At 39.7% G+C, this 23,851-nt stretch overlaps 1 protein-coding gene across 5 annotated transcripts in view; it reads left to right on the forward strand.

The window, feature by feature from the left end:
- The window catches only part of klf12b (Kruppel like factor 12b), a 284,772-nt gene that overhangs the window by 200,093 nt on the left and 60,828 nt on the right, over positions 1-23,851 (forward strand). For 4 of the 5 annotated variants that reach the window (XM_072577971.1, XM_072577972.1, XM_072577970.1 and 1 more), the window contains exons 3-4: positions 280-820; positions 23,458-23,562. In XM_072577971.1, coding sequence (XP_072434072.1) covers positions 280-820; positions 23,458-23,562 — 646 coding nt within the window. The remainder of the gene's footprint in view (positions 1-279; positions 821-23,457; positions 23,563-23,851) is intronic. The other variant, XM_072577975.1, reaches the window with a different exon arrangement.

The following is a 23,851-nucleotide window of genomic DNA, read 5'->3' on the forward strand; positions in this document are numbered from 1 at the left end:
TACAAGCTGCAGTTCAACTTGTGTCTATTAGAATGTTGGAAATTGTATTAGCTTTGTGAACTTTTTAACAAAGATGGTTTAAATGAATTACGTTTATTTGTGTGACAGTGCATATATGTATTTTTAAGTCGTTCAGCTGTAAATAATTTCATCAAATTTTCTCCTATGTATTGATCTTCAAACATCTTCCTTTAAAATTTTACAGTTACTAATACTTTTTTCTATATTTCTTTAACATTAAAAAACTAAGTGATTATTGTTTCTGTTTTATTTTAACAGTCTCCACGAACCCCTAACTTTTCAGATATGGAAGCTGTTCCAATTCTGCTTAATAATATGAAAGCAGAACCTCCAGAGGACTTACTTTCCACTGATCAATATCAGACGCAAACTGAGCCAGTGGACTTGTCCATTAACAAAGCCCGAACATCACCAACAGCAGTATCGTCATCACAGTCTTCACCCAGCTCAGTGACAACAATCTCAGTCTCTTCAATGTCCTCTTGCTCTCCTCGATTGACTTCATCCCCAACTGTGATTACATCGGTGTCCTCATCATCAGGAATGTCAACAGTATTAGCATCAGGCTCCATTGTGGCATCTTCACCAGCTATTGGAGGCCAACAATACTTGCACATAATCCATCCAATGCCACCTTCAAATCCAATGAACTTTCAGTCCAGCAAACTGAGTCATGTACATCGCATTCCAGTGGTTGTACAGTCTCTTCCTGTGGTCTACACTGCCATGAGGTCTCAGAGGAACCTCAACTCCACCATTGTACTCCCAATGTTAGAGGATGGCAGAAGTCAAATGAAAGGTAAGAGCATAAAAATAACTTATTGGACAACATTAGAATTGGAAATACTATGCTAGTGTAATGAAAATGTCCAATGTAAATAGGTTTTCAGCCACTTGAAGGCATTTGAATATTTTGCAAAACCAAAGTGCATATTTTTCTAAGTACAGAAAACTTGTCTCCACCCTCAATCTTTAGAGGTGATATTCTCATACCTCTTCTGGATTTTCTGCAAATATGCATAATTTTCCCTCTAGATTGTTTGGCTGTTGATTTATGCTTGATTCCTTAGGATATGTATGATTTTTATCTCTGGTTCCCAAATTTTAATTCCCTGCTCCATCCCTGCTCCAGGTAAGCATTTCTTTCTGCCTCACCAAATGGGCTAAGGGAGGGAGAACTTCTAACCCCATGCAGAAAGAGGAAAATATCATGGTGATCTAAGCAGTATTCTGGTACACCAGCATACCATCGCCACATTGCCTGCATAATCAGTTTAATCCTTGTGAGCTGCTTTGCTCCATGCACTCAGCTGTGTTGAAACTAAAATCTCCTAGACTGGTTCAAGTCACAAAATAATACAGTTGGACCTCACATGGTGTTGGTTTACTGTGGTTTTGCAAGGAGGGGTGGCCAGAATCGCTTATTTGCAAACTCTGTGAGAGATGTGCTGTAACAATGAAACGATCTTGATTGCTAGCATCAATCAACTTTAATTAATCAAACTTGAAATAACGATATTTCATTATTTGTGGTTATAGATTTGCCTTGCAGTTACAATATCTTCCTCCCACATAGAGATGTACAGCATGGAAACAGACCTTTGGTCCAACCCGTCCATGCCAACCAGATATCCCAACCCAGTCCCAACTGCCAGTACCCGGCCCATATCCTCCAAACCCTTCCTATTCATCCCATCCAAATGCCTCTTAAATGTTGCAATTGTACCAGCCTCCATCACTTCCTCTGGCAGATCATTCCATACACGTACCACCCTCTGCGTGAAAAAGTTGACCCTTAGGTCTCTTTTATATCTTTCCCCTCTCACCCTAAACCTATGCCCTCTAGTTCTGGATACCAAGCAAAAAGTAAGTATTTTCCCCAGGAGAGATGATGCATAAATTATTGAATTGAATTGGAAAAAAAAACAATTTAGTTAAATTGACCAATGTGATAAGTTATATAATTACTTACTTTTAGGCATTAGCAATAAACATGTTATCGCAGTTAAATCTAGCAATGAGCAGTAAGCAGTTAGGCAAGCACATGGACAAAGCTAAATAATATGTCAACAGTTTGTAACCTTTATGTACGGAAATGAACCATTTCACTTCTGGATTATCTCCTGCTGCAACAAATTTTCAAAATGGCCTGGGAAGAAGAATGTTTTCAAGAATCCAAGACAAAACTTTGATAAGGAAAATTGAAAGAAATACAATCTGACCTTCATAGAGCTTTCTGCAGAAGACTCGCCAGCATCATGATGTTGAAAAATCACAGCTTTGATCCTGTTTGTTTGCAATACATTTTTGCTGCTATGCAGATCACCAGATCCTATTTAAATCGAAAACGAAATGATTTGAAATGTGGCACACAAGCTAAATGAAACCACAGGAACCATGTTCAATGTCTGAATATGTTGCACAGTATATGAGAGATTTCCCAGATGCAAGCATTAGACACTGTTGCTATGACAAAAGGTGTATGAGATCCAAGAAAGTAAATAGAGAACTGTTTCACTGGAACCCTAGTTCAAATGTACTGAATCCAATCTTCTAACAAGTCCATAAATGACTTGGCTACTCCATATGCAAGAAGGGAAAAAACATCCTTGAGATTTCCTGGTGGCTTAGCATGAAATTACAGTGTGGTGTCTGCATTTGCCCTTCTTGTAATGAAGTGAATATGAGCAATGAAACTGCTACAATAAATTGCCAACAAAGGTGACAGACTTCAATTTGCAGTATGCATATTAGGACAATCTGTTTCCCAGTATTAGGAGTTTACATCTTGATATAATTGGTATTGTATTCTGAAGAAATATTTGTATTTTTCTAGGTACAATGGCTGCTATAGACCAATGATGGCTTTGGCTGCCTGTTGCTGTTCTCGCAGCTAAGTGGGAAAAGCCATCTTCTTATTCACCTTAATCAGCACTTTGCAGTCTTTCAAATTGAACTTTGTATGCTATACCATGCTGTTCTGTCACCGGGAGAAAGTGAGGACTACAGACACTGAAGATCTGAGTTGAGAGTGCGGTGCTGGAAAAGTACAACAGGTCAGGCAGCATCCAAAGAGCAGGAGAATCGGCGTTTCGGACAAAAGCTGATTCCTGATGAAGGGCTTTTGCCCGAAACATTGATTCTCCTGCTCGTTGGCTGCTCCCTGACTTGCTGTGCTTTTCCAGCACCACACACTCGACACTGTTCTGTGACTTGTCTATCAACTCCATTTTCAAGATTCATTTCTTCTCCATACATTTTATTAGAAGGTGTTTCATTGCCTAACCCAGGTTGTAAATTGGTAATCCCTAGTGCAGTCCTTAAAGAGGTAAAATGATATCGTGCAGCACTTCAAAGTGCAGTGTAAATCTGTAGTACTGTCCCTCAAAAAGCCATCAAGGCTGAGGTATCAATTGAAAATTGACTGTGATTTTTGTTAGTCAAGCATGTTAGCATTATAGTTATGGTTATGACTTTTTAAAATATAAGTCTTTCTTTATATTTTATTCATGGGATATTTGTGTCACTGGTTAGGCCAACATGGATGAATTGGACCGAAGGGCCTGTTTCCATGCTGTTTGATTATATGACTCTATTTATTAACCAAACTTGGTTTCTTTTGAGAAGGTGGTGTTGAGTTGCCTTCTTGATCCACTGCTGTCTTAGGGAGCTGTCACAGTAGTATGAGAAAAAAGGTAGAAGACCTTCTTTTGTCTGTAAACCTTTATTTATCTTGTCCTTTGTAATATTAACGTAAAATCAAAGCCTTACTTCTGACGCATCGGAATCCAGGTTCCTTTGAGAAGACAGTAGTGCCCAAGGAGTAAAGACATGCTGTTCCAATCAGAGTACATCGTGAAGAGGAGAATGGTATAGATTAACAAATTTCCACCCCTAAATTGATCAGAAGTATAAATTTAGACACAACTCTTGCAGTAGCTTACAGCTTCTAAATTAGCGACATAAACCTCTCAGATCAACAGTGCAATGATCTGTCCTCAAAAGGAAGGCAGGGAATCCCCAACTGTTAAGATGCTTGATGTTTCCAGTTTGCTGATCTTGGCCTGAGACATTACCAGGCTGAAAGACCTGACAGGCTCAGCGACTGAGGTTAGTTGTTAGCCAGTTCAACCTTCTAATCTCCATATAATTTCTCAACGTCCCTGAATCTTTAATATAGGCACATTAATCACAATGGGAAAAAGTGAGGACTGCAGATGCTGGAGATCAGAGCTGAAAATGTGTTGCTGGAAAAGCACAGCAGGTCAGGCAGCATCCAAGGAACAGGAGAATCGACGTTTCAGGCATCAGCCCTTCTTCTCCTGAAGTAGGGCTGATGCCCGAAACGTCGATTCTCCTGTTCCTTGGATGCTGCCTGACCTGCTGCGCTTTTCCAGCAACACATTTTCAGCACATTAATCACAATACTAAGTTTACTGGTGGAGTGTTTCAAAGAGAACAACTGTATATGGAAGTCTAATATCCTTTAAGAACTAAGAGAAGCCCTGTCTCTGCCCTGGACCTGACTCTATGAATCTGGTGGGGTCTGGAAACAAGAGACTAAACTGAGATTCCAAGAGCCAAAAGACTATGAAAAGAGAACCCATTAATCATTTAGAATGCAAGAAAAGATTACACTTTATTATAAATATAGAAAGTGAAGCCTTTATTTTCAATTTGACAATGTTGATATTAATGTTTAGTTCATTAAGAGGATACAAACCTGATGGGAAGTTTTTTGAAAGAGAACTAGAGTTGACTTCAGTTCAGGTTATAAGACTGACTTGGTTAAAAGGACTTTTGACACAAATGAAGCATTTATTGCACTACAAATCTTAACCGATATCTTTGAACACAGCATGTTCAAGTATTGGGCTTCTGTTATTGGATGCATAAGTGAGATAACAGTACATGCTGTTGAGAATGTGCAAATTGGCCAAATATTTCAGGAGGTAAAGAGGCACAATATGATTTCTAGACCTCCTGGAACGTGTTGATATTTTACACCACCCTGCTGTTTGCTTTATACAAAGATCTTGGTTGGATTTACACAAATTATACATGAAACTTGATACAAAAAGTAAACTTTGGCAATGAATGGTGAATGTAGCTTTTTTAACAACATGATCACCATAAATGCCCAGAAACCAATTTTAGTTGATGTGTCATTGTTTTTGTTGGTGATAGATTGTTCCTAGAGATTTTAAAATATCAGTACTATTTTAAACAAGTTTTTTTTAAAACTCTGAAGCCAGTGTTTAGAATTTGACTCTAATTCACCCTCCTCTGCACTGTGCTCTTTCTTAATCCTCAATCCTTTTCCTTTTTAAATTTATTCATTGGATCTGGGCTTCAGTGAGCTGCCCCTGGAGCCCAGAAGGTTGTTGGAGCTGCAAGCATCCAGACAAGTGATGAGTATTCCATCACCCTTCTGACAAGCACCTTGTAGATGGTGGACAGCCTTTGGGAAGTCAGGAGGTGAGTTGGATGCTGCAGGATTCCCTGCCTCCAACTTGTTGTTGCAGCCTGCAGTATTGACATGGCTAGTCCAGCTCAGTTTCTGGTCAATACTAACACCCAGGATGTTTACAGTGGGAATTGGGTCAGGTGATATTTTATTTGTCCCATCATTTACTGAGATCCCAGATGCTGCACATCAGCAAGTTATAACACTCAAAATCTTAGTACTGGAGGATGCAGTAAAAGATCAAACATGATGCACAGTACTCCCTCTAGTATTTTCTCAGTGTATGGACCTCTGAGGTCTGTGCACAGCAGTGACTTCTGAGTGTGTGTGTCAGTGCAGCGGCACACTGATCACCTTGATCGGCGTGCACGAACTTCAGAAGAACCTTGGAGTAGCAACACAGGCTGGAGAGGGCACTAATGGTGCATTATCGTGAGAAACTCCACTCAAGCAAGGTTACTATTGGTAGAATTTTTCTGGCCTGTGAGTGGTTCTTTTTTTGTTTGTGGCTGCTTCCATGTTCACCCTCATCCACTAGCATCTCATGACATGCTCTGTGGCAGTGACTGTCTCCATGCTTCATCTGTGGAAGTTGGTATCGGCAAACTGTCAGCCTTGCCACAACATTGTGGCTGATCACCGACCAACTCAGAACTTGCTTCAGCACTTCACTACTGTACTCTGGAGCTAACCCAAAGCTTGTGTTGTAATTCTGTGCAAGACTGCTGTGTGCACTGTGAGATGTGTGGATCTTATCCACCTGTGTTGAATGCATCATGGGGCTTTTAGCTTGTTTTCTTAGCATTCGCTCACTTTACACTGATTCAGATGCACCTCTGTTTTGCCTGCTTCAGCATAGAGAGAAAGCCAGCCAATCTGCATAGCTACCAGCACTGCCAGAACAAGTCAAGATGGTTGGCATGTTGCTGGACAGCACTTTGCTTTGTTAATGTCACATTCATAGCATGTTCCTGCAAAAAAGGGGTGGCACAGTGGCTCAGTGGTTAGCACTGCTGCCTCACAGCACCAGGGTCCCAGCTTCAATTCCAGCCTCAGGCAATTGTCTGTGTGGAGTTTGCATGTTCTCCCCGTGTCTGCGTGGGTTTCCTCCGGGTGATCCGGTTTCCTCCCACAGTTCAAAGATGTGCAGGTTAGTGAATTGGCCATGCTAAATTGCCCATAGTGTTAGGTGCATTAGTCAGAGGGAAATGGGTCTGGATGGGTTACTCTTCGGAGGGTTGCTGTGGACTGGTTGGGCAGAAGGGCCTGTTCCCGCACTCTCGGAAATCTAATCTAATCTAAACTTACAGAGCAAACACACTGTATGTGCCTCAACCAAATGGCTGTGTTTGAAAGTCAAAGTGGAGCAATCCTTAGTTAAATGAAAGGGTAATTTGATCTGTCAAGGTACACCCCTCAGTCAGTCAAGTGCATCGTTCGATCTCAGTCAGGGAATTACGCAGTTCTCCAAAGTCTGTGTACATCAGTGACTTCCAAAGCCAGAACTCAATGCATTCGCATGCTGAGCTTCGATAGAATGTTGCTGTGAAGCTTGGATGCATATTTAACGTGGTGGGCAACAGAAGATGGCATAAAGAAATTTGCCGTGGGCTATGGCAAGATAACCTCCATGAAACTCTGGGTGGTTCAGTGGCTCAGTGGTTAGTACTGCTGCTGCACAGTGCCAGGGGACCCAGGTTCTATTCCAGCTTGGGTGATTATGTGTTCTTTGCACATTCTCCCTGTGTCTGCGTGGGTTTCTGTCGGCTGCTCTGGAATCCTCCCGCAGTCCAAAGATATGCAAGTTAGGTGGATTGGCCACGCTAAATGTTGGGCTATGGGGATAGGGTGAGGGCTGGATCTGGCTGGGGTACTTCTCAATTGTCAGGGCAGACTTGATGGGCCATACAGCCTTTTTCTGCACTGTGAAGATTCTGTGGAATTCCCTGAAAATGAAAGTTAGCCAAAATTTGGGAGGGTTTAAGCATGTGTATTTGTATTTTACTGCTTTTTATTACCTATATTTTGAAACTTGGATATACATGCAATACCCTTCCTAAAAAAAAGTGCCCTTTCAATTGCATTAGTTAATTTTAATGAAAGTCCTGTTGAAGCAAAAGAAGGATTGCAGGCGGCTGACTGTGTGGAGTTTGCACGTTCTCCCCGTGTCTGTATGGGTTTCCTCCGGGTGCTCCGGTTTCCTCCCACAGTCCAAAGATGTGCAGGTCAGGTGAATTGGCCATGCTAAATTGCCCGTAGTGTTAGGTAAGGGGTAAATGTAGGGGTATGGGTGGGTTGTGCTTCGGCGGGTCAGTGTGGACTTGTTGGGCCGAAGGGCCTGTTTCCACGCTGTAATGTAATCTAATCTAATCTAATTGCATTTTAAATATTGGCAACTGTAACAAATGGTAAGGCGTGACCGACATGACTGGAAAATGTTGCAGCCTTGGTTTAATTTTTTTTAAGTTAAATTTGCTGAACATTTTAAAGGGATTGAACTTAATTTCTGCCTTTGAAACACAGTTAATTTTGGCCAACATGAAATAATATTGTAATTGGAATTGGAACCAGGTCTTTGGCCTGCCTTTTGTTGCACATTCTTTTGAACTCCTTGATATGACGAAATGAATTAGTGTTCAGGAAATAACTTCCCAATAGGGTGTTTGATTTCCAGCTGCTCAGGTAGTGTTTTGATGGAAAAACGAAGACCTTTTCAGTTAACTTTATTTTTTTAACAGTGTTTATTTTTGCAGACAACAAATCCCACAAAATGGTTTACTTTTGATCTGAAAAATCTGCAGTCACCTAGAGATATTGAAGCAGAGGGCAGTGCTGATGAGGTAGTTTTAGTGCCAGCTATGAGAAGCAGAGGTTTATTTAACTGATGGAACTGACATTGCTATTAACCACAACCTTTGGAAGTACACGTGAAACTCTGAACAATTTGAGAAATATGGGGAAGCTGAAGAGGTCAAGTTATTGAGCTCACTACAATGTAATGCATCAAACGTTGCTAGATTATCAAAAATTATTGCAATTGCTCATACAAAATATTTGCACAATAAATGCAACTGATGTTTCATGCTCAAGATAGGTAATCGCACCTTCTTTCAGTGCATGAGATGTCCATAAAACCCAACTGTGTCTGCATCCACTTTGTCTCTCTTCCCACTTCATCTCCCCAAAAGCAACCTATGTCAAGATGATCAGGTCTTAATTTCATAGACTTCTTCTCCATGTGGTTTAGCCACTCTCTATTTAAATCCCAGAATAGCTCCTTCATCTAAGTGTGTTTCATAGTAAATTACAACATGGCTGACTCTTTCTGGAATGCAGCTTTCAGTCCAGCTTAGACAAGTCTCCCGTCACTGCTAACTCCAACGTTAAGTGCCAAACTGAGGAGAACCAGTCTCAACCTTGGTGGCTCAAATACAGTAAGGAGATAATTGTTTAGATTATTTTTCAAATCATGTATACTAAACTAATCCCAGAATGCTGCAGTGCCAGAGCAGGCTGGTTCAGCCCATTGTACTACTAACTCTTTAAAACTACTATCCAATTATTGATACTCTCCTGCGGTTCCCCTATGGCCGTGCAATAGTCATTGATTCAAGTATTAATCCATTCTCTTTTGAAAGTTCTCTTTTGAATGGTGACCCTTCTCACCCCAAATAATTGTCGGCAAGTAAAAATGTTTTTTCTGTCTCACCATTGGTTATTTGTTTTGAAAGGCTTCATTAAATCTGCCTTTAGTCATCTCTGGTCTGTGGAGAATAATCATATCTTCTTTGACTTCCACTTGATATACTGTTGTTTGAATAAATCCATTGACTAAGATTGATAAAACACAAAATATTAATAATGAGCTTTGTATCAATCACAAAAATATTGCTACTATCTATATCCTTTGGGTTATTATTGACCAGAAACTGAACATGACCAGCACATAAATACACTGGCTACCAGAACAGGCCAGAGGCTAGGAATCCACACCACCTCTCCACTGTCGACAAATTACAAGTCAGGAGTATGATGGAATACAGTCCAGTTGTCTGGATTGGTGCAGATCCAACAACGCTCAAGAAACTTGACAACATCGAGGACAAATTAACATACTTGTTTGCTACCTGCATCTGCATTCACACTCTCTACCACCTATGTGTAGTGGCAGCTGGTGTACTATTTACAAGATAAACTGCAGCAACACAAGCATCCTTCAAAACACACAATCTCCACAACATTGTAGGATATGGACAGCAGATATTTACAAATACCATCACTTGAAATGTCACCTTCTTCCTGACTTGGAGCTAGATTGTTGTTGTTTCACTGATGCTGAGTCGCTGTCCTAAAGCTCCTTCCCTAACAGCACTCTGTGTGTCCTTATCCTACACAGATGTCAACATATCTGAAAGACAACTCATCACCACCTTCTCTAAAGCAATTAGGAATGAGGGATATGAAGCAACTACTGGCATAGTCAGTGATTCTGTGAACAGATAACAAAAAGGGTTAAAACACAATTTTGAGTAAATAACAATTTTATTAGCCTCATTCACATAAATACCACTACCTGCAAGTTGGCTCTTGCTGAGGTACAGTTCCATAAATGTTTGCTAAATTTGGTTCTTTGTTTAAATAACTATTGTGTGCCTAGATGTTGGGTACTTGTATAATATTAGACAGGGATGTTATACCAAAGTTAACTTGATTCTGACCTCAAGCAGATTGTTGCATTTCAATGAGCTTCAATATTCAGCAATTAAATATGGTCGAATGCTCCCAACTCTTGGCCAAGAACTCAACACAGAAACAGGCTATTCTATCCAACTGTTCCATGTCAATCTGCTTACTCCACATGAGCCTTCTCCCACCCTTCTTCATTTAACCCTATCAGTATAAGTCTTTCATTTTTCTCATCCTGTGTTTGTCTATATTTCCCTCAATAACATTTATTCTGTTCTTTACCTCAACTGCTCCTTGGGATGAAAGGTTCTGTACTACTAACCCTTTGCTTCTTCTGTATTCTTGTTTGGCTATATGAGTGACTTTCTTATATTTATGAACCCTAGTTTTAATCTTTTTCACCACCTTCTGTACATTTGTTCTGACAAATTTCATAATAAATGTAAACACCTTTATCGACAGAGCAAAACGCTAATGCACAACAAAATAACATTATATATTAGGAACACAAAAAATGCAATGCAAGTTTCCAAGTACAGACAGTTAGTGCAGTACATTGTAGTAAACCATTTGCTTTTGAATCTATACGGCTACAAGGCATTTCAGCTTTAAAATAGTTTTGCCCTATTAAGTTTAAATTTTCTACATTTGTTATTATATTCCATGATTATTCCCTAATTTTTCAAGTGCAGATCTGTAACTGTCAAGATGCCAACTTACTTCCTAATGCCCATCACAATTTTTCAGCCAATCAACTGATGACATATATATTGGTATATAAATACGAGGTAATACAGATTTCCTCAAAAATATCCAAGATATTTTATTTTCAAAAATTACCTTGCCCTTAGTCTTTACAATTGCCAATCCGTGACATAAATTATTCACCTGTTAGATCAATCTTGCAATAATGTAATAATGTTTTAAAATTGCACAGATTACTTATGTTCAGTTCTGGTGTCCCTGCAATAGGAAAGATGTTGTGAAACTTGAAAGGGTGCAGAAATGATCGACAAGGATGTTGCCAGATTGGAGGGTTTGAGCTGTAGAGAGAGGCTGAATAGGCTTTGGCTATTTTCCCTGGAGCATCAGAGGTTGAGGGGTGACCTTTATAGAGATTTATAAAATCATGAAGGGCATGGATAGAGTAAATGGACAGGGTGTTTTTTTCCCAGGGTAGGGGAGTATAAAACTAGAGGACATAGATTAAAGATGAGAGGGGAAAGGTATAAAAAGGACCTAAAGGGCAACATTTTAACACAGAGGGTGGTGTGATTATAGAATGAGCTGCCAGGGGAAGTGGTGGAGGCTGGTGCAGTTACAACATTTAAAAGGAATCTGTATGGACATATGAATAGGAAAAGTTTAGTAGGATATGGACCAAATTCTGGCAAATGGAACTAGATTAGGTTAGAATATCTTGTTGGTATGGATGAGTTGGACCGTAGGGTCCGTTTCCGTGCTGTACATCTCTATGACTGTATGACTGTATACAGTAACGGTTAGGAAGAAACATAACCAGTTTGATATTTCTCCTTACTTTTCTCCTTTAATATTTACCACCTCATCTTTTCCTCCTACGTCAGAAGCTGAATTGAGCATAACTGCAATCCTTCATATGCATGATATTAATCTTAACCTTCAACCTGATATACACATTTGTACTATGTATTCAAATGGATATCAGGTTTCCCCAGTCAGAACATTTGGGATTTAATATTTTTGTGGAGAATTTTATGTTGTCAGCAGGAATGTGTGCATTTATTTGCCTGTTTAATACAATGATGCTCAGTATTCTAGTTAAAGGAAAAGCTGATCTGTGAAACTTTGCTGTGTATGATGTATGTGTAAACTTTAATGATTTTAACAAGCTCACATTAGAAATACTCTTGACTTTATTATTTGCTGTCTTGTGTCTTTTGACCCCAAATCAGAAATTTGAGCTAGTGTCTTTTAAAAAGAATTGGTTAAAAAAAATTACGTGGCTTCCTCACATCACAACTCTGATCAAAATGTTTACTTCTGGCACCATAGCTGCTTTTCATCTGGTGAATTTGGAGTAAGTTGCTTTTCTTCTGCAAAGCCTGTGACGATGAATATCATCGAGGATTCTTCCCTCGTCAGATGAGTTGCCAAAATCCTGGAAGAATGGTGCAAAATCTGTTGAGATTCTCAATTTGCTTTTCGTTCTCAGTCTTTACAGATGAATCACATTATTTGGATCATTAATCTTAACTCGCAGTCTGCTACATACACAATTCTGTTGTGTATTCAAGTGGATTCCAGGTTTGACAGGCCTGGCATGTTTATATGGAAGGTTATATTTTTATAAGGATTAGTGCGATGTTGGCACAATATAATTCAGCTTCTCTTTTCTGTCTTATACTCCATTTACCTTTTCCTAACATTTATTTTCTTTAAAAATTATATTCCTTTCTATTCTTCTTCATTTATATTTTAATATTATTCAAGGTTTTTAAAATTTATTTATATTCTCCCTTACACATTCCCTTCAAACTTGTTATGTTCATTAATACTTTCAGACATTTTCTGATGTAGACCAACCAAATTTAACTTTGATTTATCTTTCGTTTAAACTTGCTAGAGTGTGACATTTTTAAATTTTCAACTGAAAGAGGAAAGCCTTGTTACATTCAAAAGATTTGTTAAAATCAGAAACAATGAAGAAAAATTAAATTATGGCATGTACTTGTCAAAGTAGATAAAGTGATGCCTAATCACTTACACCACACATCTTTCTGCACAAACTCAATATTTTTATAAAGTGTAGATTGTACATTTCAGATTTTAAGATGTCACAAAATCACCAAAGGAGGAGACAGGCCTTCAGATATTTTTATTTATTTATTACCAGCAATGTCTATCTTGGCAGTACTGGAGTGGAGATAATTGTTATCTGACATCCTTACAATTCCGTTTCGTGTTAGTTTAGCATTCAAAGCTGGTGAAGTAGGCTGATAGACTCTGACCAGATGTTTGGTCCTCTAACAGTTCTGTAGCTGCAGTGTGTGAATGTGGTTATGGACAAGATCCAGACTCATTTTATTAATCAGAGTTATGAAGGGATATGGGTGTGTCTGAATGGATGTTAGAGTTCACACCCGACACACCCAAAGTATGTCAGTAAGTACCAGGGTATTGGTTCCAATTTTTTATCTACGTGACAAGAATTCTGTTTAAGCTCAAAATCTGAGACTGAAAACTTTTTTTTTAATGGCTAATGACATGCCATGCAACTTGGAATTGCGATGCGATCACTAGTGTTCTTTGAATTTATGAAGTATTTTCTGCAAAAATACAGTAAGTACTTGTAAAGTAAAGCATGTGTCTTAGTTTGAGACCAACGGCATTACCATTATACTGAGTATTAGAACAGGCCATTAGAGTAGCAGAGAGATTTTGTATTTGTTCATACAGTTTGCAAAGACTTTTCAGGAAAACAAAGTACAGTACAAGTATGATTTGGAGGTGCTTTGGACTGGGATGGACAAAGTTAAAAATCATACAACACCAGGTTATAGTCCAACAGGTTTATTTGGAAGCACACTAGCTTTTGGAGCGCTTCTCCTTCATCAGTGGTTCAGGAGTGAAAGGTAAGTGGAAGATGTGGGTAAAATTCTTTGTCAGCACTTTCTCAGAGCGCAATAAAGGTTTTATCCTGCCCAGAGTACAACCAAACACCACTACCCAGAGTCAATTGTTAATTATTTTAATTAATTCATGGGATGTGGGCATCACTATATTAACTGTCCCTAAAAGCCATCGAGAAGGTTGTGGTGCGCTGCTTACTTGAACCGCTGCAGTTCATGTCCTATGGAATGACCCACAATGCACTTGGGGTGGGAATTGTAGAATTTTGACCCAGCGACAGTGCAGGAATGGCAATATATTTCCAAGTCAGGATGGTGTGTGGCAACAGAGGTGAATGGAGTGGGTGTTTATGGATGTGAGGTCAATTAAGTGGGCTGTTTTGTCCTGGGTAGTGTCAAGCTTCTTGAGTTTTATTGGACCTATCCAGGCGAGTGGAGAGTTTTCCATCACACTCCTGACTTATGCCTTGTAGACAATGGACAGAAGGTGAGTTGCTCGTCACATTATTCCTAGCTTCTGACCTGTTCTTGTAGTCACTGTGTTTATGTGGCAAGTCCAGTTGAGTTTCTGGTTAATGGTAACCATATGCATGTTGATGGGAGGGGATTCAATGATGGTATCACTGTTGAATGTCAAAAAGTAATGGTCAAATGATCTCTTATTGGAGATGGTCACTGCCTGGCATTTGTGTAGTGTAAAAGTTAATCGCAGTCTCTTCTTCCCAACCAACCTCAATAGTTAAAGATCTTTCACACAAAAGTTTTTAAATTACAGATTCCTGCACCTGTTATTTCTCCCAGCTGGCCTGTCTATTTGTAGGACCTCAAGGTCCTAAGTTCTTACTCGTTTCCTCCCTGTCTCCCTGATATTTATTGTGATTAAAGATTTGTCTCTAAACGTGGAAAATCTTAGATTCAATCTCAAGTATGTCAGTTGAGCTCAGCTAAAACCGGAGTAAAACTGTGACACTTGTGATGAAGGACCATAATTTATTATTATTTAGAAATATTATAAGGTGGAAAGAAAATGGGATTTAGTTCTCATTTGAGTGGAGGTCTGCTATTTCTTTTAAAAAAGGTTAGAAAGACATTTGAGCAGCAAGGTAAAGACAGCACTTTCAAGAAATCAAGTGATTTTCCCAGAAAGAATAGGTGGGGAGGAAGCATGGGAAGATGTGGTGGTGGGGAATGGGATGAGGCTGGTAGGAGATCCAGAAAGCTGTTTTTGCAGAGAGAAAGGCCTATAAAAACAGGGAAACTATTAGTTCAGTATTGTCCACAAACAACTAGGGCAGAAGGGGAGACGTGCTGAGTTCCAGATAGAAAACTTCAGAAACAGAAAGCCGTGGAGCTGTCAGAGAAGAAGAAGACATCCTACAAATTGTTGAATGTATCATTTTAAGGACCCCATAGTGAGTTGAGTTAGCTTGTTTAAAGATCTTGGGAACAATGTTAATTGAAGAAGATGGCATCAAGTGAATGCACAGAGCGTTGCTGAGAACAAAATCAATTACATCCATGTCAGCTGAACAGGGAACTTCAGCATGGAAATAGCAGTGACCCTCGACCGACATTTGGGTGTCAGTTAGGTTATTGTGAGAGTCAAATGGGTGAATCTTTATTTCTCACACTTTATAATGAGACATTTTCAAATAATTCTTTTACTGTGTAACAATGTATTTTTATTCTTTCATAAACTTTTATTTTTACTTGTTAAAAGTACATTAATAGTCTCTCATGAATATGTTCAGTGACTTACCTTCACGGTATGCAAAAAAAGTTATGGCCTATCAAGCCAGGTCTCAATGTGACTTGTACAGTATTACCAGATGGGACCACAGCAAAATTAGCTGTGGTGCTTAACTGAATCCAAGATTGTAACATTGGCTGGAATTCTCAGGATCTATCCTTTGACCTCTACTACATGGACAAATATTTGGATTCAAGATGAAGACAGAATCAAATGCACTTGTGATGATATCTTTAGCCTGATAATTTGTGAGAAAAAACTTTCCGATATGATGCATATCCAGATAAGGTGTTGGAAAGCACTCACACCCCCCCCCCCCCCCAAAAGAAAAGAGAAGTTAGGAGAAGGATAAAAAGTTGTGTTTGTTATATGAAGACATATGAGGTTATGTGTGATATGAAGATGGGAAATACATAATTGTGATGCTCCTTTCAGGGTCAAATAATTTGACATAGTGGCAGCAGAGAGCTGTTGTATTTCTCTCCATACAGTGAATTGATTGACAACTACTTAGTATCAGAGGGATCAGTTTAATTTGGTTACCTTGCTATGGGGTATATGAGTCAATCAGAGTCCATGAGAAATGTAGACGTTTTGATGCTCTTCAAAATTAATCAAAATCCATTCTTACCTTTTTATGAAACACAAATCTCCCCCTCCGAAAAAGACAACCTACAAGTTGAGAAATTACAGAGATTCTTACAGCTATGTAAGAATCCTACATATTGACTACAGTTCAGCCTTCAACACTATTATCCCCTCGAGACTGATTACTAAACTTAGTGATCTCGGACTAAGCCCCACTCTCTGCAACTGGGTTCTCTGTCCCCTGAGCCACAGGCCACAATCAGTTAAGATTGGGGACAACATTTCATCCTCGCTAACACTCAACACTGGATCCCTTCAGGGGCGCATACTCAGCCCCCTACTGTACTCACTGTATACCCATGATTTTGTCACCAAATACCAGACTAATCCCATTTATAAGTTCGCTGATGACACCACTTTAGTCAGTCGAACCTCAGATGGCGACGAAACAGAGTACCGACAGGAGGTGGAAGACCTGGAAAAATGGTGCAGTGAGAAGAACCTATCTCTCAATGCCGGCAAAACCAAGGAACTCATTATTGACTTTCAGCGGGATGTTACTCATTCCCCCCCTACACATTAACAGCACAGAGGTGGAATGAGTGGAGAATATCAAACTCCTGGGAGTAGTCATCAGCAATAGCTTTCTTGGACTGTTCATGTGGACGCACTAGTTACAAAGGCCCAACGTCTCCTCTTCCTCAGGCAGCTGAGAAAATTTGGCATGGCATAAATACCCTTGCCAACTTTTATCAGTGCACCAACGAGAGCATTCTGTCTGTATGTATCACTACCTGGTATGGTAACTGTACCATTCAAGATCTGAGACGGTTACAGAATGTGATGAACTTGGCCCGGACAATCACAAAGGCCAACCTCCCATCTATAGAATCTATCTATCAGGCCCGCTGTCAAGGAAACGCCACCAGCATTCTCAAAGATCCATCCCACCCTGGCAATGTTTTTCTGTAACCTCTACCATCAGGGAGAAGGTACAGAAGCCTGAACACGCACACCAGCCAGTTTCGAAACAGTTACTACCCTACTGCTGTTAGAATACTGAATGGACTCACAAACTCGATATTTTTATATTTTAGTATTCGCCTGTACCTGTGTTTTGGTTTTTGCTGCTGTACACCTATTATTTACTTAACTATGCTGTTTAACTATGTGATCTGCCTGTATTGCTCGCAATACGGTACATGGTACATGTGACAATAAACTCAGATTAATACAATTCAATTAGCAGATGTATCATCAGTTTTTTGTTTCCTATCAATTTTACCTCAATTGCTGATTTCATTTCAAAAGTATAGCTCTCATTCAGACTTTGACTTATTAACTACTGTCTAAAGGTGGGTAGTCCAAAGATGTGCAGGTTAGGTGAATTGGTCATGCTAAATTGCCCATAGAGTTAGGTGTATTCGTTAGGGGGAACGGGTCTGGGTGGGTTACTCTGTGGAGGGTCAGTGTGGACTAGTTGGGCTGAAGGGCCTGTTTCCACACTGTAGGGAATCTAATCTAATCTAATCTAGAGTGCTGCATGGATAGTACTAGCAAGCATTCTGACTCAATGCAGACAGGTAAAGAACTAAACTATTTAACTCATTTGCATTAAGAAAAAATCAGTGTATATCATGGCATAGACTCCTTTAGGAAATAGATGAGTTCAATCTCTGGAGCTGTTGACTTCTAAGCATCACAGCAGAGAAACACGATAGGCAAACACTCATCACATGTTTCACTCCTGATAGTGTAGATTTCTGTACTGGATCTTCCTGTGGGCTCACAACATCTCAATCTGCACATCTCTGAACCTTCCAAAATGGCCACCTGACCCATTTATGACTTTTCCTGGGTCAGTTGATTTTTCAGGTATGGGTCAGGCTTGCAATGCACGTAGTGGGCTGAAGTGCAGTGAGAGGCGAGTGGAAGTACAAGTTAGAAGGCCCACCCCAATTCTGCCAACACAACAGATATGCTCTCAACATCATCTAGAAACTCCCCAAAGCTCCTTGAATTTCCTGCAAAATTATATGGATATTCATACACCCCTCTGCAGTAATTGAAACCCGATATCAGGGTTCTTAGCAGATGCAGTAACGCAGAGACTCAAACAAACAGCTCTGCCAACCATCCAACCCAAACTTTGGGTCCACTACATGGATGACACCTTTGTCATCACTAAATGAAACCAATTAGAGGAAACCTTCAAGACCATCAATAACACCCTTACTGGCATAAATTTCACGAAACAGGAGGAAAACAACAACAAACTGCCATTCCTAGATGTCACAGTAGAGCGAGAGCGAACAGCCAATGGGGAGCTTCAAACCAGCGTCTACAGGAAAACAACACATACGGACAAAATATTGAACTACAGAAGTAGTCCTCCCAACACCCATAAACAAAGCTGCATCAGAACATTGTTTCAATGAGCCAACACACACTGCAGCACAGAGGAACTATGCAGAGCAGAGGAAAATCACCTATACCATGTATTCAAAAAGAATGGGTACCCAATGAACACAGTCTACCGATTTCTTAGCAACAAACCCAAACAAGCAGACAAAACATGTCCAGAAACGCTAGCCACTCTCCCCTACGTCAAAGACATCTCCGAAATGATTCCCAGACTACTCAGACCCTTTGGCATCGTGATAGCCCACAAACTCACCAACACGTTAAACAGCAGCTAATGAACTTGAAAGACCCTATACAGACAACAAGCAAACTAATGTCATTTACAAAATACCTTGCAAGAACTGTAACAAACACTACATTGGACAAACAGGCAGAAAACTAGCCACCAGGATACATGAACATCAACTAGTCACTAAATGCCATGACCCTCTCTCACTAGTATCCTTACACATAGAGAAGGAAGGATGCCACTTCGACTGGGACAACACATCCATCCTAGGACAAGCCAAACAAAGACACACGAGAATTCCTAGAAGCATGGTATTCCAACCAGAACTCTATCAACAAACACATCAAGTTAGACAACATCTACCACCCCCTGAGAAAAAGAACAGGAAATTACATCACCACAGGAAGTGACATCACCAACCCAAAGAAACCCAAACATATAAATAGAAGGCAGGAATTACCAGCAGTGCTTTGCCTGGAGGCCCACTGAAGATGTTACATAGTAGGGTGACAAAATGTCTGGAAATGAACCTTTCAGCTCTGCGAACAAACCTACACCCAGAACCTCAACCTGAGCTACAAATCTTCTCAAAACCCGCTGAGCAATTGAATTCTCGGCCTGGATATCCCATGCAATTTGAAAGATTGGTTGGTTTCAACTAAAAATCAGATCTCTGTTAACCATCAGAAACTCTCAGAATTCCAAGATCTGAACTAGCATGTTCCACATTGGATCTAACAATCAGCTTCATGCAGCTCCACTCTCAATTCTTAATTTACTTCTGACCCAGTCCTCAACCTTCTATACAACTATGTTAATCATAATTCTCCTAATATCAATTCCCTAACTTTGTCCATTAGTGCAAAATTCTTTATGTGTACACCTTTATTTTGGAAAGCAGCAAGTATTTGATAATTATGATGATGCAACATATAATTGCGATAAGCACCTCCAATTTTACCTTACTCAGTTACTGTTTGAATTATTTGCCTATTTCTTTGCAAACAAAATATGAAAGAAAATTGCATCAGGCTAGTTTAAGAGCAGAATTTTTAAACTCTGATGTACTTATCATTCATTTAGGCAACTGTTAATGAAGAAATACACTGGACACTTCTGTCTTTACATTGTGGGTCTTTGATTGAATTACTTTCTGCACTTCTTCGGTTTAGTTATACAGGTATTTTTGATGTTAATGTAAAGTGGTTTGGGTTTCACTTTAAAGGTTCCACGATGTTGATGTGATTAAGCCTTGACCTGATTCCCAAGTATATTAAAGTTAAGAGGTTAGAGATTCATTTGGGTGTCTCGCATCAGTTACAATCAAAATCTTGTGGTTAATGACATAAAGTTGGGTTCAAACATCGCTCAGGTGGACTGCCAGAATATTTGAAAACTGACTGACCGGGAACGGAGCAATCCTCTGGTGATTGACATTCGCTTTACTGCCCTTGGTAGAATGGAGGTGTATGGACTACAGCCTCAGGTTCCAATGTTGTCTTTACTTTGGGCTTTGTACTTCTCTGGTCGGGTTCAGGACATGTATCTAAGAGATTCTACTTTTTAACTTTTTTATATTGTCACATGTACGAGTTCATTGTCACATGTACTCACATGAGTCCAGTGAGACGTTTACAAAGTCGCCATTTACAATGACATCTTAGGTACAAGGTACCTAGGTACAAATTCTTAGGAGTAAATTAGAAAAAATAAGTTTTTCATTTTAAACTCCGATTGATGTCGAAGATTGAAGCTCTAAGCCTCCTAGCTTCAGTTTTTATTGGTCTGCAATACGTAAGCTAAATAAGCCTGAAGGATGTGAATTAACATTGTGGTATTGAATATTAAGATACTGGCACAGGTGGCTCAATATTTTACCAAACGCAAAACCCGTTCACTTGCACAGAGTTAATATTGAGCCTGAGATTTTCAGACCAAGTATGGGTGTATGCTGAAGCCCACTCCACTCAATTCTTGAACCCTGATGAGCAGATAATAAAAAACATGTGGATCACTCATGCAATGAAGGACATTGATAAAAATGTTCTATCAATGACTGTGGACCAAAATATTTCCACACACCAGAGAACTTTTCTGCCTATAAGTTATGAGCTTATTCATAATCATTCTCCCATGAGGACATTTGATGACTATTGAAATAGAAACAGTATTTGGGGTTTTGGAGAACAGATGAGAGAATGGCACTACGTCATAATGTTCATCAGAGCCGGGTTGGGCAGGAAAGACCGAACAGCGTCTTTGTGCACTGCAACAGGTCTGCTCTCCTCTAATTCTGTTGTGTCAACACCATTTTTTATTATTTTTCCATTGCACCTCTTCAGCTAATTACATCATCTATATATACATTTATATTTGGAGTGATTTAACAGCAGCAACTACATGTTTTTCCAGTCACTGATTTGTGTTCTTGGTGACCTAGTTTCAGTTTGAAAGACTGGACGCTGCCAGGTTTAAATGATATGTCAGTCTGTTTATTCAGCGACAGTGCTTCTGGTGGGACTTCCCTGGTCACTGCAGCATGACAACTTAGAATAATTTAAAGCAAATTAACCATTTTTAAAATTGGATTTGGCTAAAATAATTTTCTTGCATTTCTTTATATGTGATGAAACAGTAAACCTAAAATGGGATTTAAGAAGGTTTATACATAAATAAGAAATGATCCAATGTATTTGGTATTTGCTGGAGATATACAGTTCAGTGATTTACAGATCTTCAAAGCAACTACTTGAACTTTGTGTACTGCTTAAAAAAAAAAGGAACTCTCTGGATTTTCATTCCCCTCAGACATGATGGATAATTATTCATCATTTTTTCCTGTCATTCTGCTGTTGCAAGGGGGCACAAGCACTTCCTCAGGTCTCACCTGTTCTCATTTTTAGTGCTTAGTTTATCTTCACTGCCTGACCTTCTGTTTTCCATTACAATGTTGAAATTGTCATTTTCCCAATTTCAGCTGACAGGCCCAAATGCTACAGCATAAGCCTGACAGAACACTAGTATCAATCTAACCACATATGTACTGCAGTAACCTCTGCAAAAGAATTACCGTCAAAAAGTGACTAATTGGACTATTTGAAAAAAATGCGTTCATGTCATAGAGTCATAGAAATGTACAGCATGGAAACAGATCCTTCGGTCCAACCTGTCCATGCCGACCAGATATCACAACCCAATCTAGTCACACCTGCCAGCACCCGGCCCATATCCCTCCAAGCCCTTCCTATTCATATACCCTCCAAATGCCTCTTAAATGTTACAATTGTACAAGCCTCCACCACTTATATAGGAAGTAATGCATGATGGTAGTGAATGATAATATAAGCTTGCATTTTAGCTTTTGTTCACGCGGTCACCATATTAAGAAAATCTACAAATATGTCACTGTGTCACACCATTATATGAACCTTTGCTAACTTGCAATATTCAGGAGTTCTCTGGCTGAATGTGACTGAATATCTTTCATTTTATAATATGTTGTTACATATGCAGTAGTGGCCCTGTATCCGTGGGTAATACATTCCAAGACCTACGGTGAATGCCTGAAACCACGATAGTAGCGAACCCTATCATTTAAATGGGAAATTTACCTTCCCGGCTGGTTCTGGAATGTTCCATCTAATATTTTCGGACCACAGTAAACTGCGGAAACTGATTCCATGGATACGGGGTTCTACTATAGTTAATTCCTGATTTCTCTCTCTATGATATGTTATGACTGTAAATAATGCAGTTTTCTTTTGAGCAGTGCCCAGTGCAGATATATTTGGCTGTTCACATAAGTATAGCATTGATCTTTACAGGAAGATGGGGATGGGTAGACAGGGTATTGGAAAGCCGGCAGGCTTCAAGCCAGAGAGACTGAGCCCGTCAAACAAGGGGTCCTTCCTTGAATAGGAAATCTTGGACTGTTACCTGACAAGTCTCTGGATTCACTGCCTGGGAATCTGGCTGTCAGGAGACCAGCCAACAATGAATCCAACAGGTTGTTATTGGTCCCAGAGCAATCATGGTGAGGCAGTGGAGAGCTTTGACTGAGGTCAGAGAACAGCAAAACATTCCTTCTCCTTCTGGCCTGCAAAATGTTCAAAGATTATAAATAGTTTGCAAAAATCACTTTGGACTTCGCTGGATTACGTTGTAAGTCCACCACTATGGCCTTGACATTAACATTACCGTTAACTGTGTCAATGATCACATGGTTTCCGCATCTAAAACGACCTTCAGACTCCTCAAAGGCCTGAATCACCAGCATTAATGTTCAGTTTACCGACAATGTAGTGGGTTTGACTTCTTGGATATTTAGGAGTTATAAAATGATCAGCTCTCCTTCAATCCATTGCTTCTCATTAGAAGAGGAAACTTTAAAACATTGAGGCTCATGAATAAGTGCAGCCCTACATCCAATTGGATTAATCTGCTCTGTTGTACAATATACATTATAATATTAAACGGTTATCAAGCTATTGAGGTGCTGTTGAAATTCCATCAGCTTTATCAGACTAAAACTCAATTAATCCATCATCGTCAAATGGTGACAATTTAATGAATTCAGGCATGTCCACACATTTCCCTAATATTTTAAGGTGAGCTGAACCAATAATACTCAGTATTTTACGATGTAAATATATAAAATGCTGTTTCTTCCTTTTAATTATAGTGGACGCTCCACAGTGCATTGTGAAAAAACCTTTCAGCCTGCAACCTCACAGTATTATTCCACACAACCACTCCTGGCACCATAATATAATTGAAGGGGAGATAGGTAAGTAACACCATGAGCGGATGCATGACTTACTAACAAACACTTATTTCCACCATTTCATAGTTCTATTACGGCGTTTCCTCCCCCCAATGAGTATCATAGTCTCTGATATTCTCATGCAGCTGAGGAAAGAATGGGATATGCTATGAAAAAGAGAAGTTGACCTGGAGGTGCTGCCAATCTTCACAGGTCTTCATGAACATTTTCTTTGTTCCCTTCCCCAGCCAATGGTCAGCTGAGTGGGCAGACCAGCTGGTTGGTGTGAGTGGAGTGGGATTGGGGGGCATGG

The sequence above is a fragment of the Chiloscyllium punctatum genome, chromosome 9, assembly GCF_047496795.1.
Source record: "Chiloscyllium punctatum isolate Juve2018m chromosome 9, sChiPun1.3, whole genome shotgun sequence".
Classification (NCBI taxonomy): domain Eukaryota; kingdom Metazoa; phylum Chordata; class Chondrichthyes; order Orectolobiformes; family Hemiscylliidae; genus Chiloscyllium; species Chiloscyllium punctatum.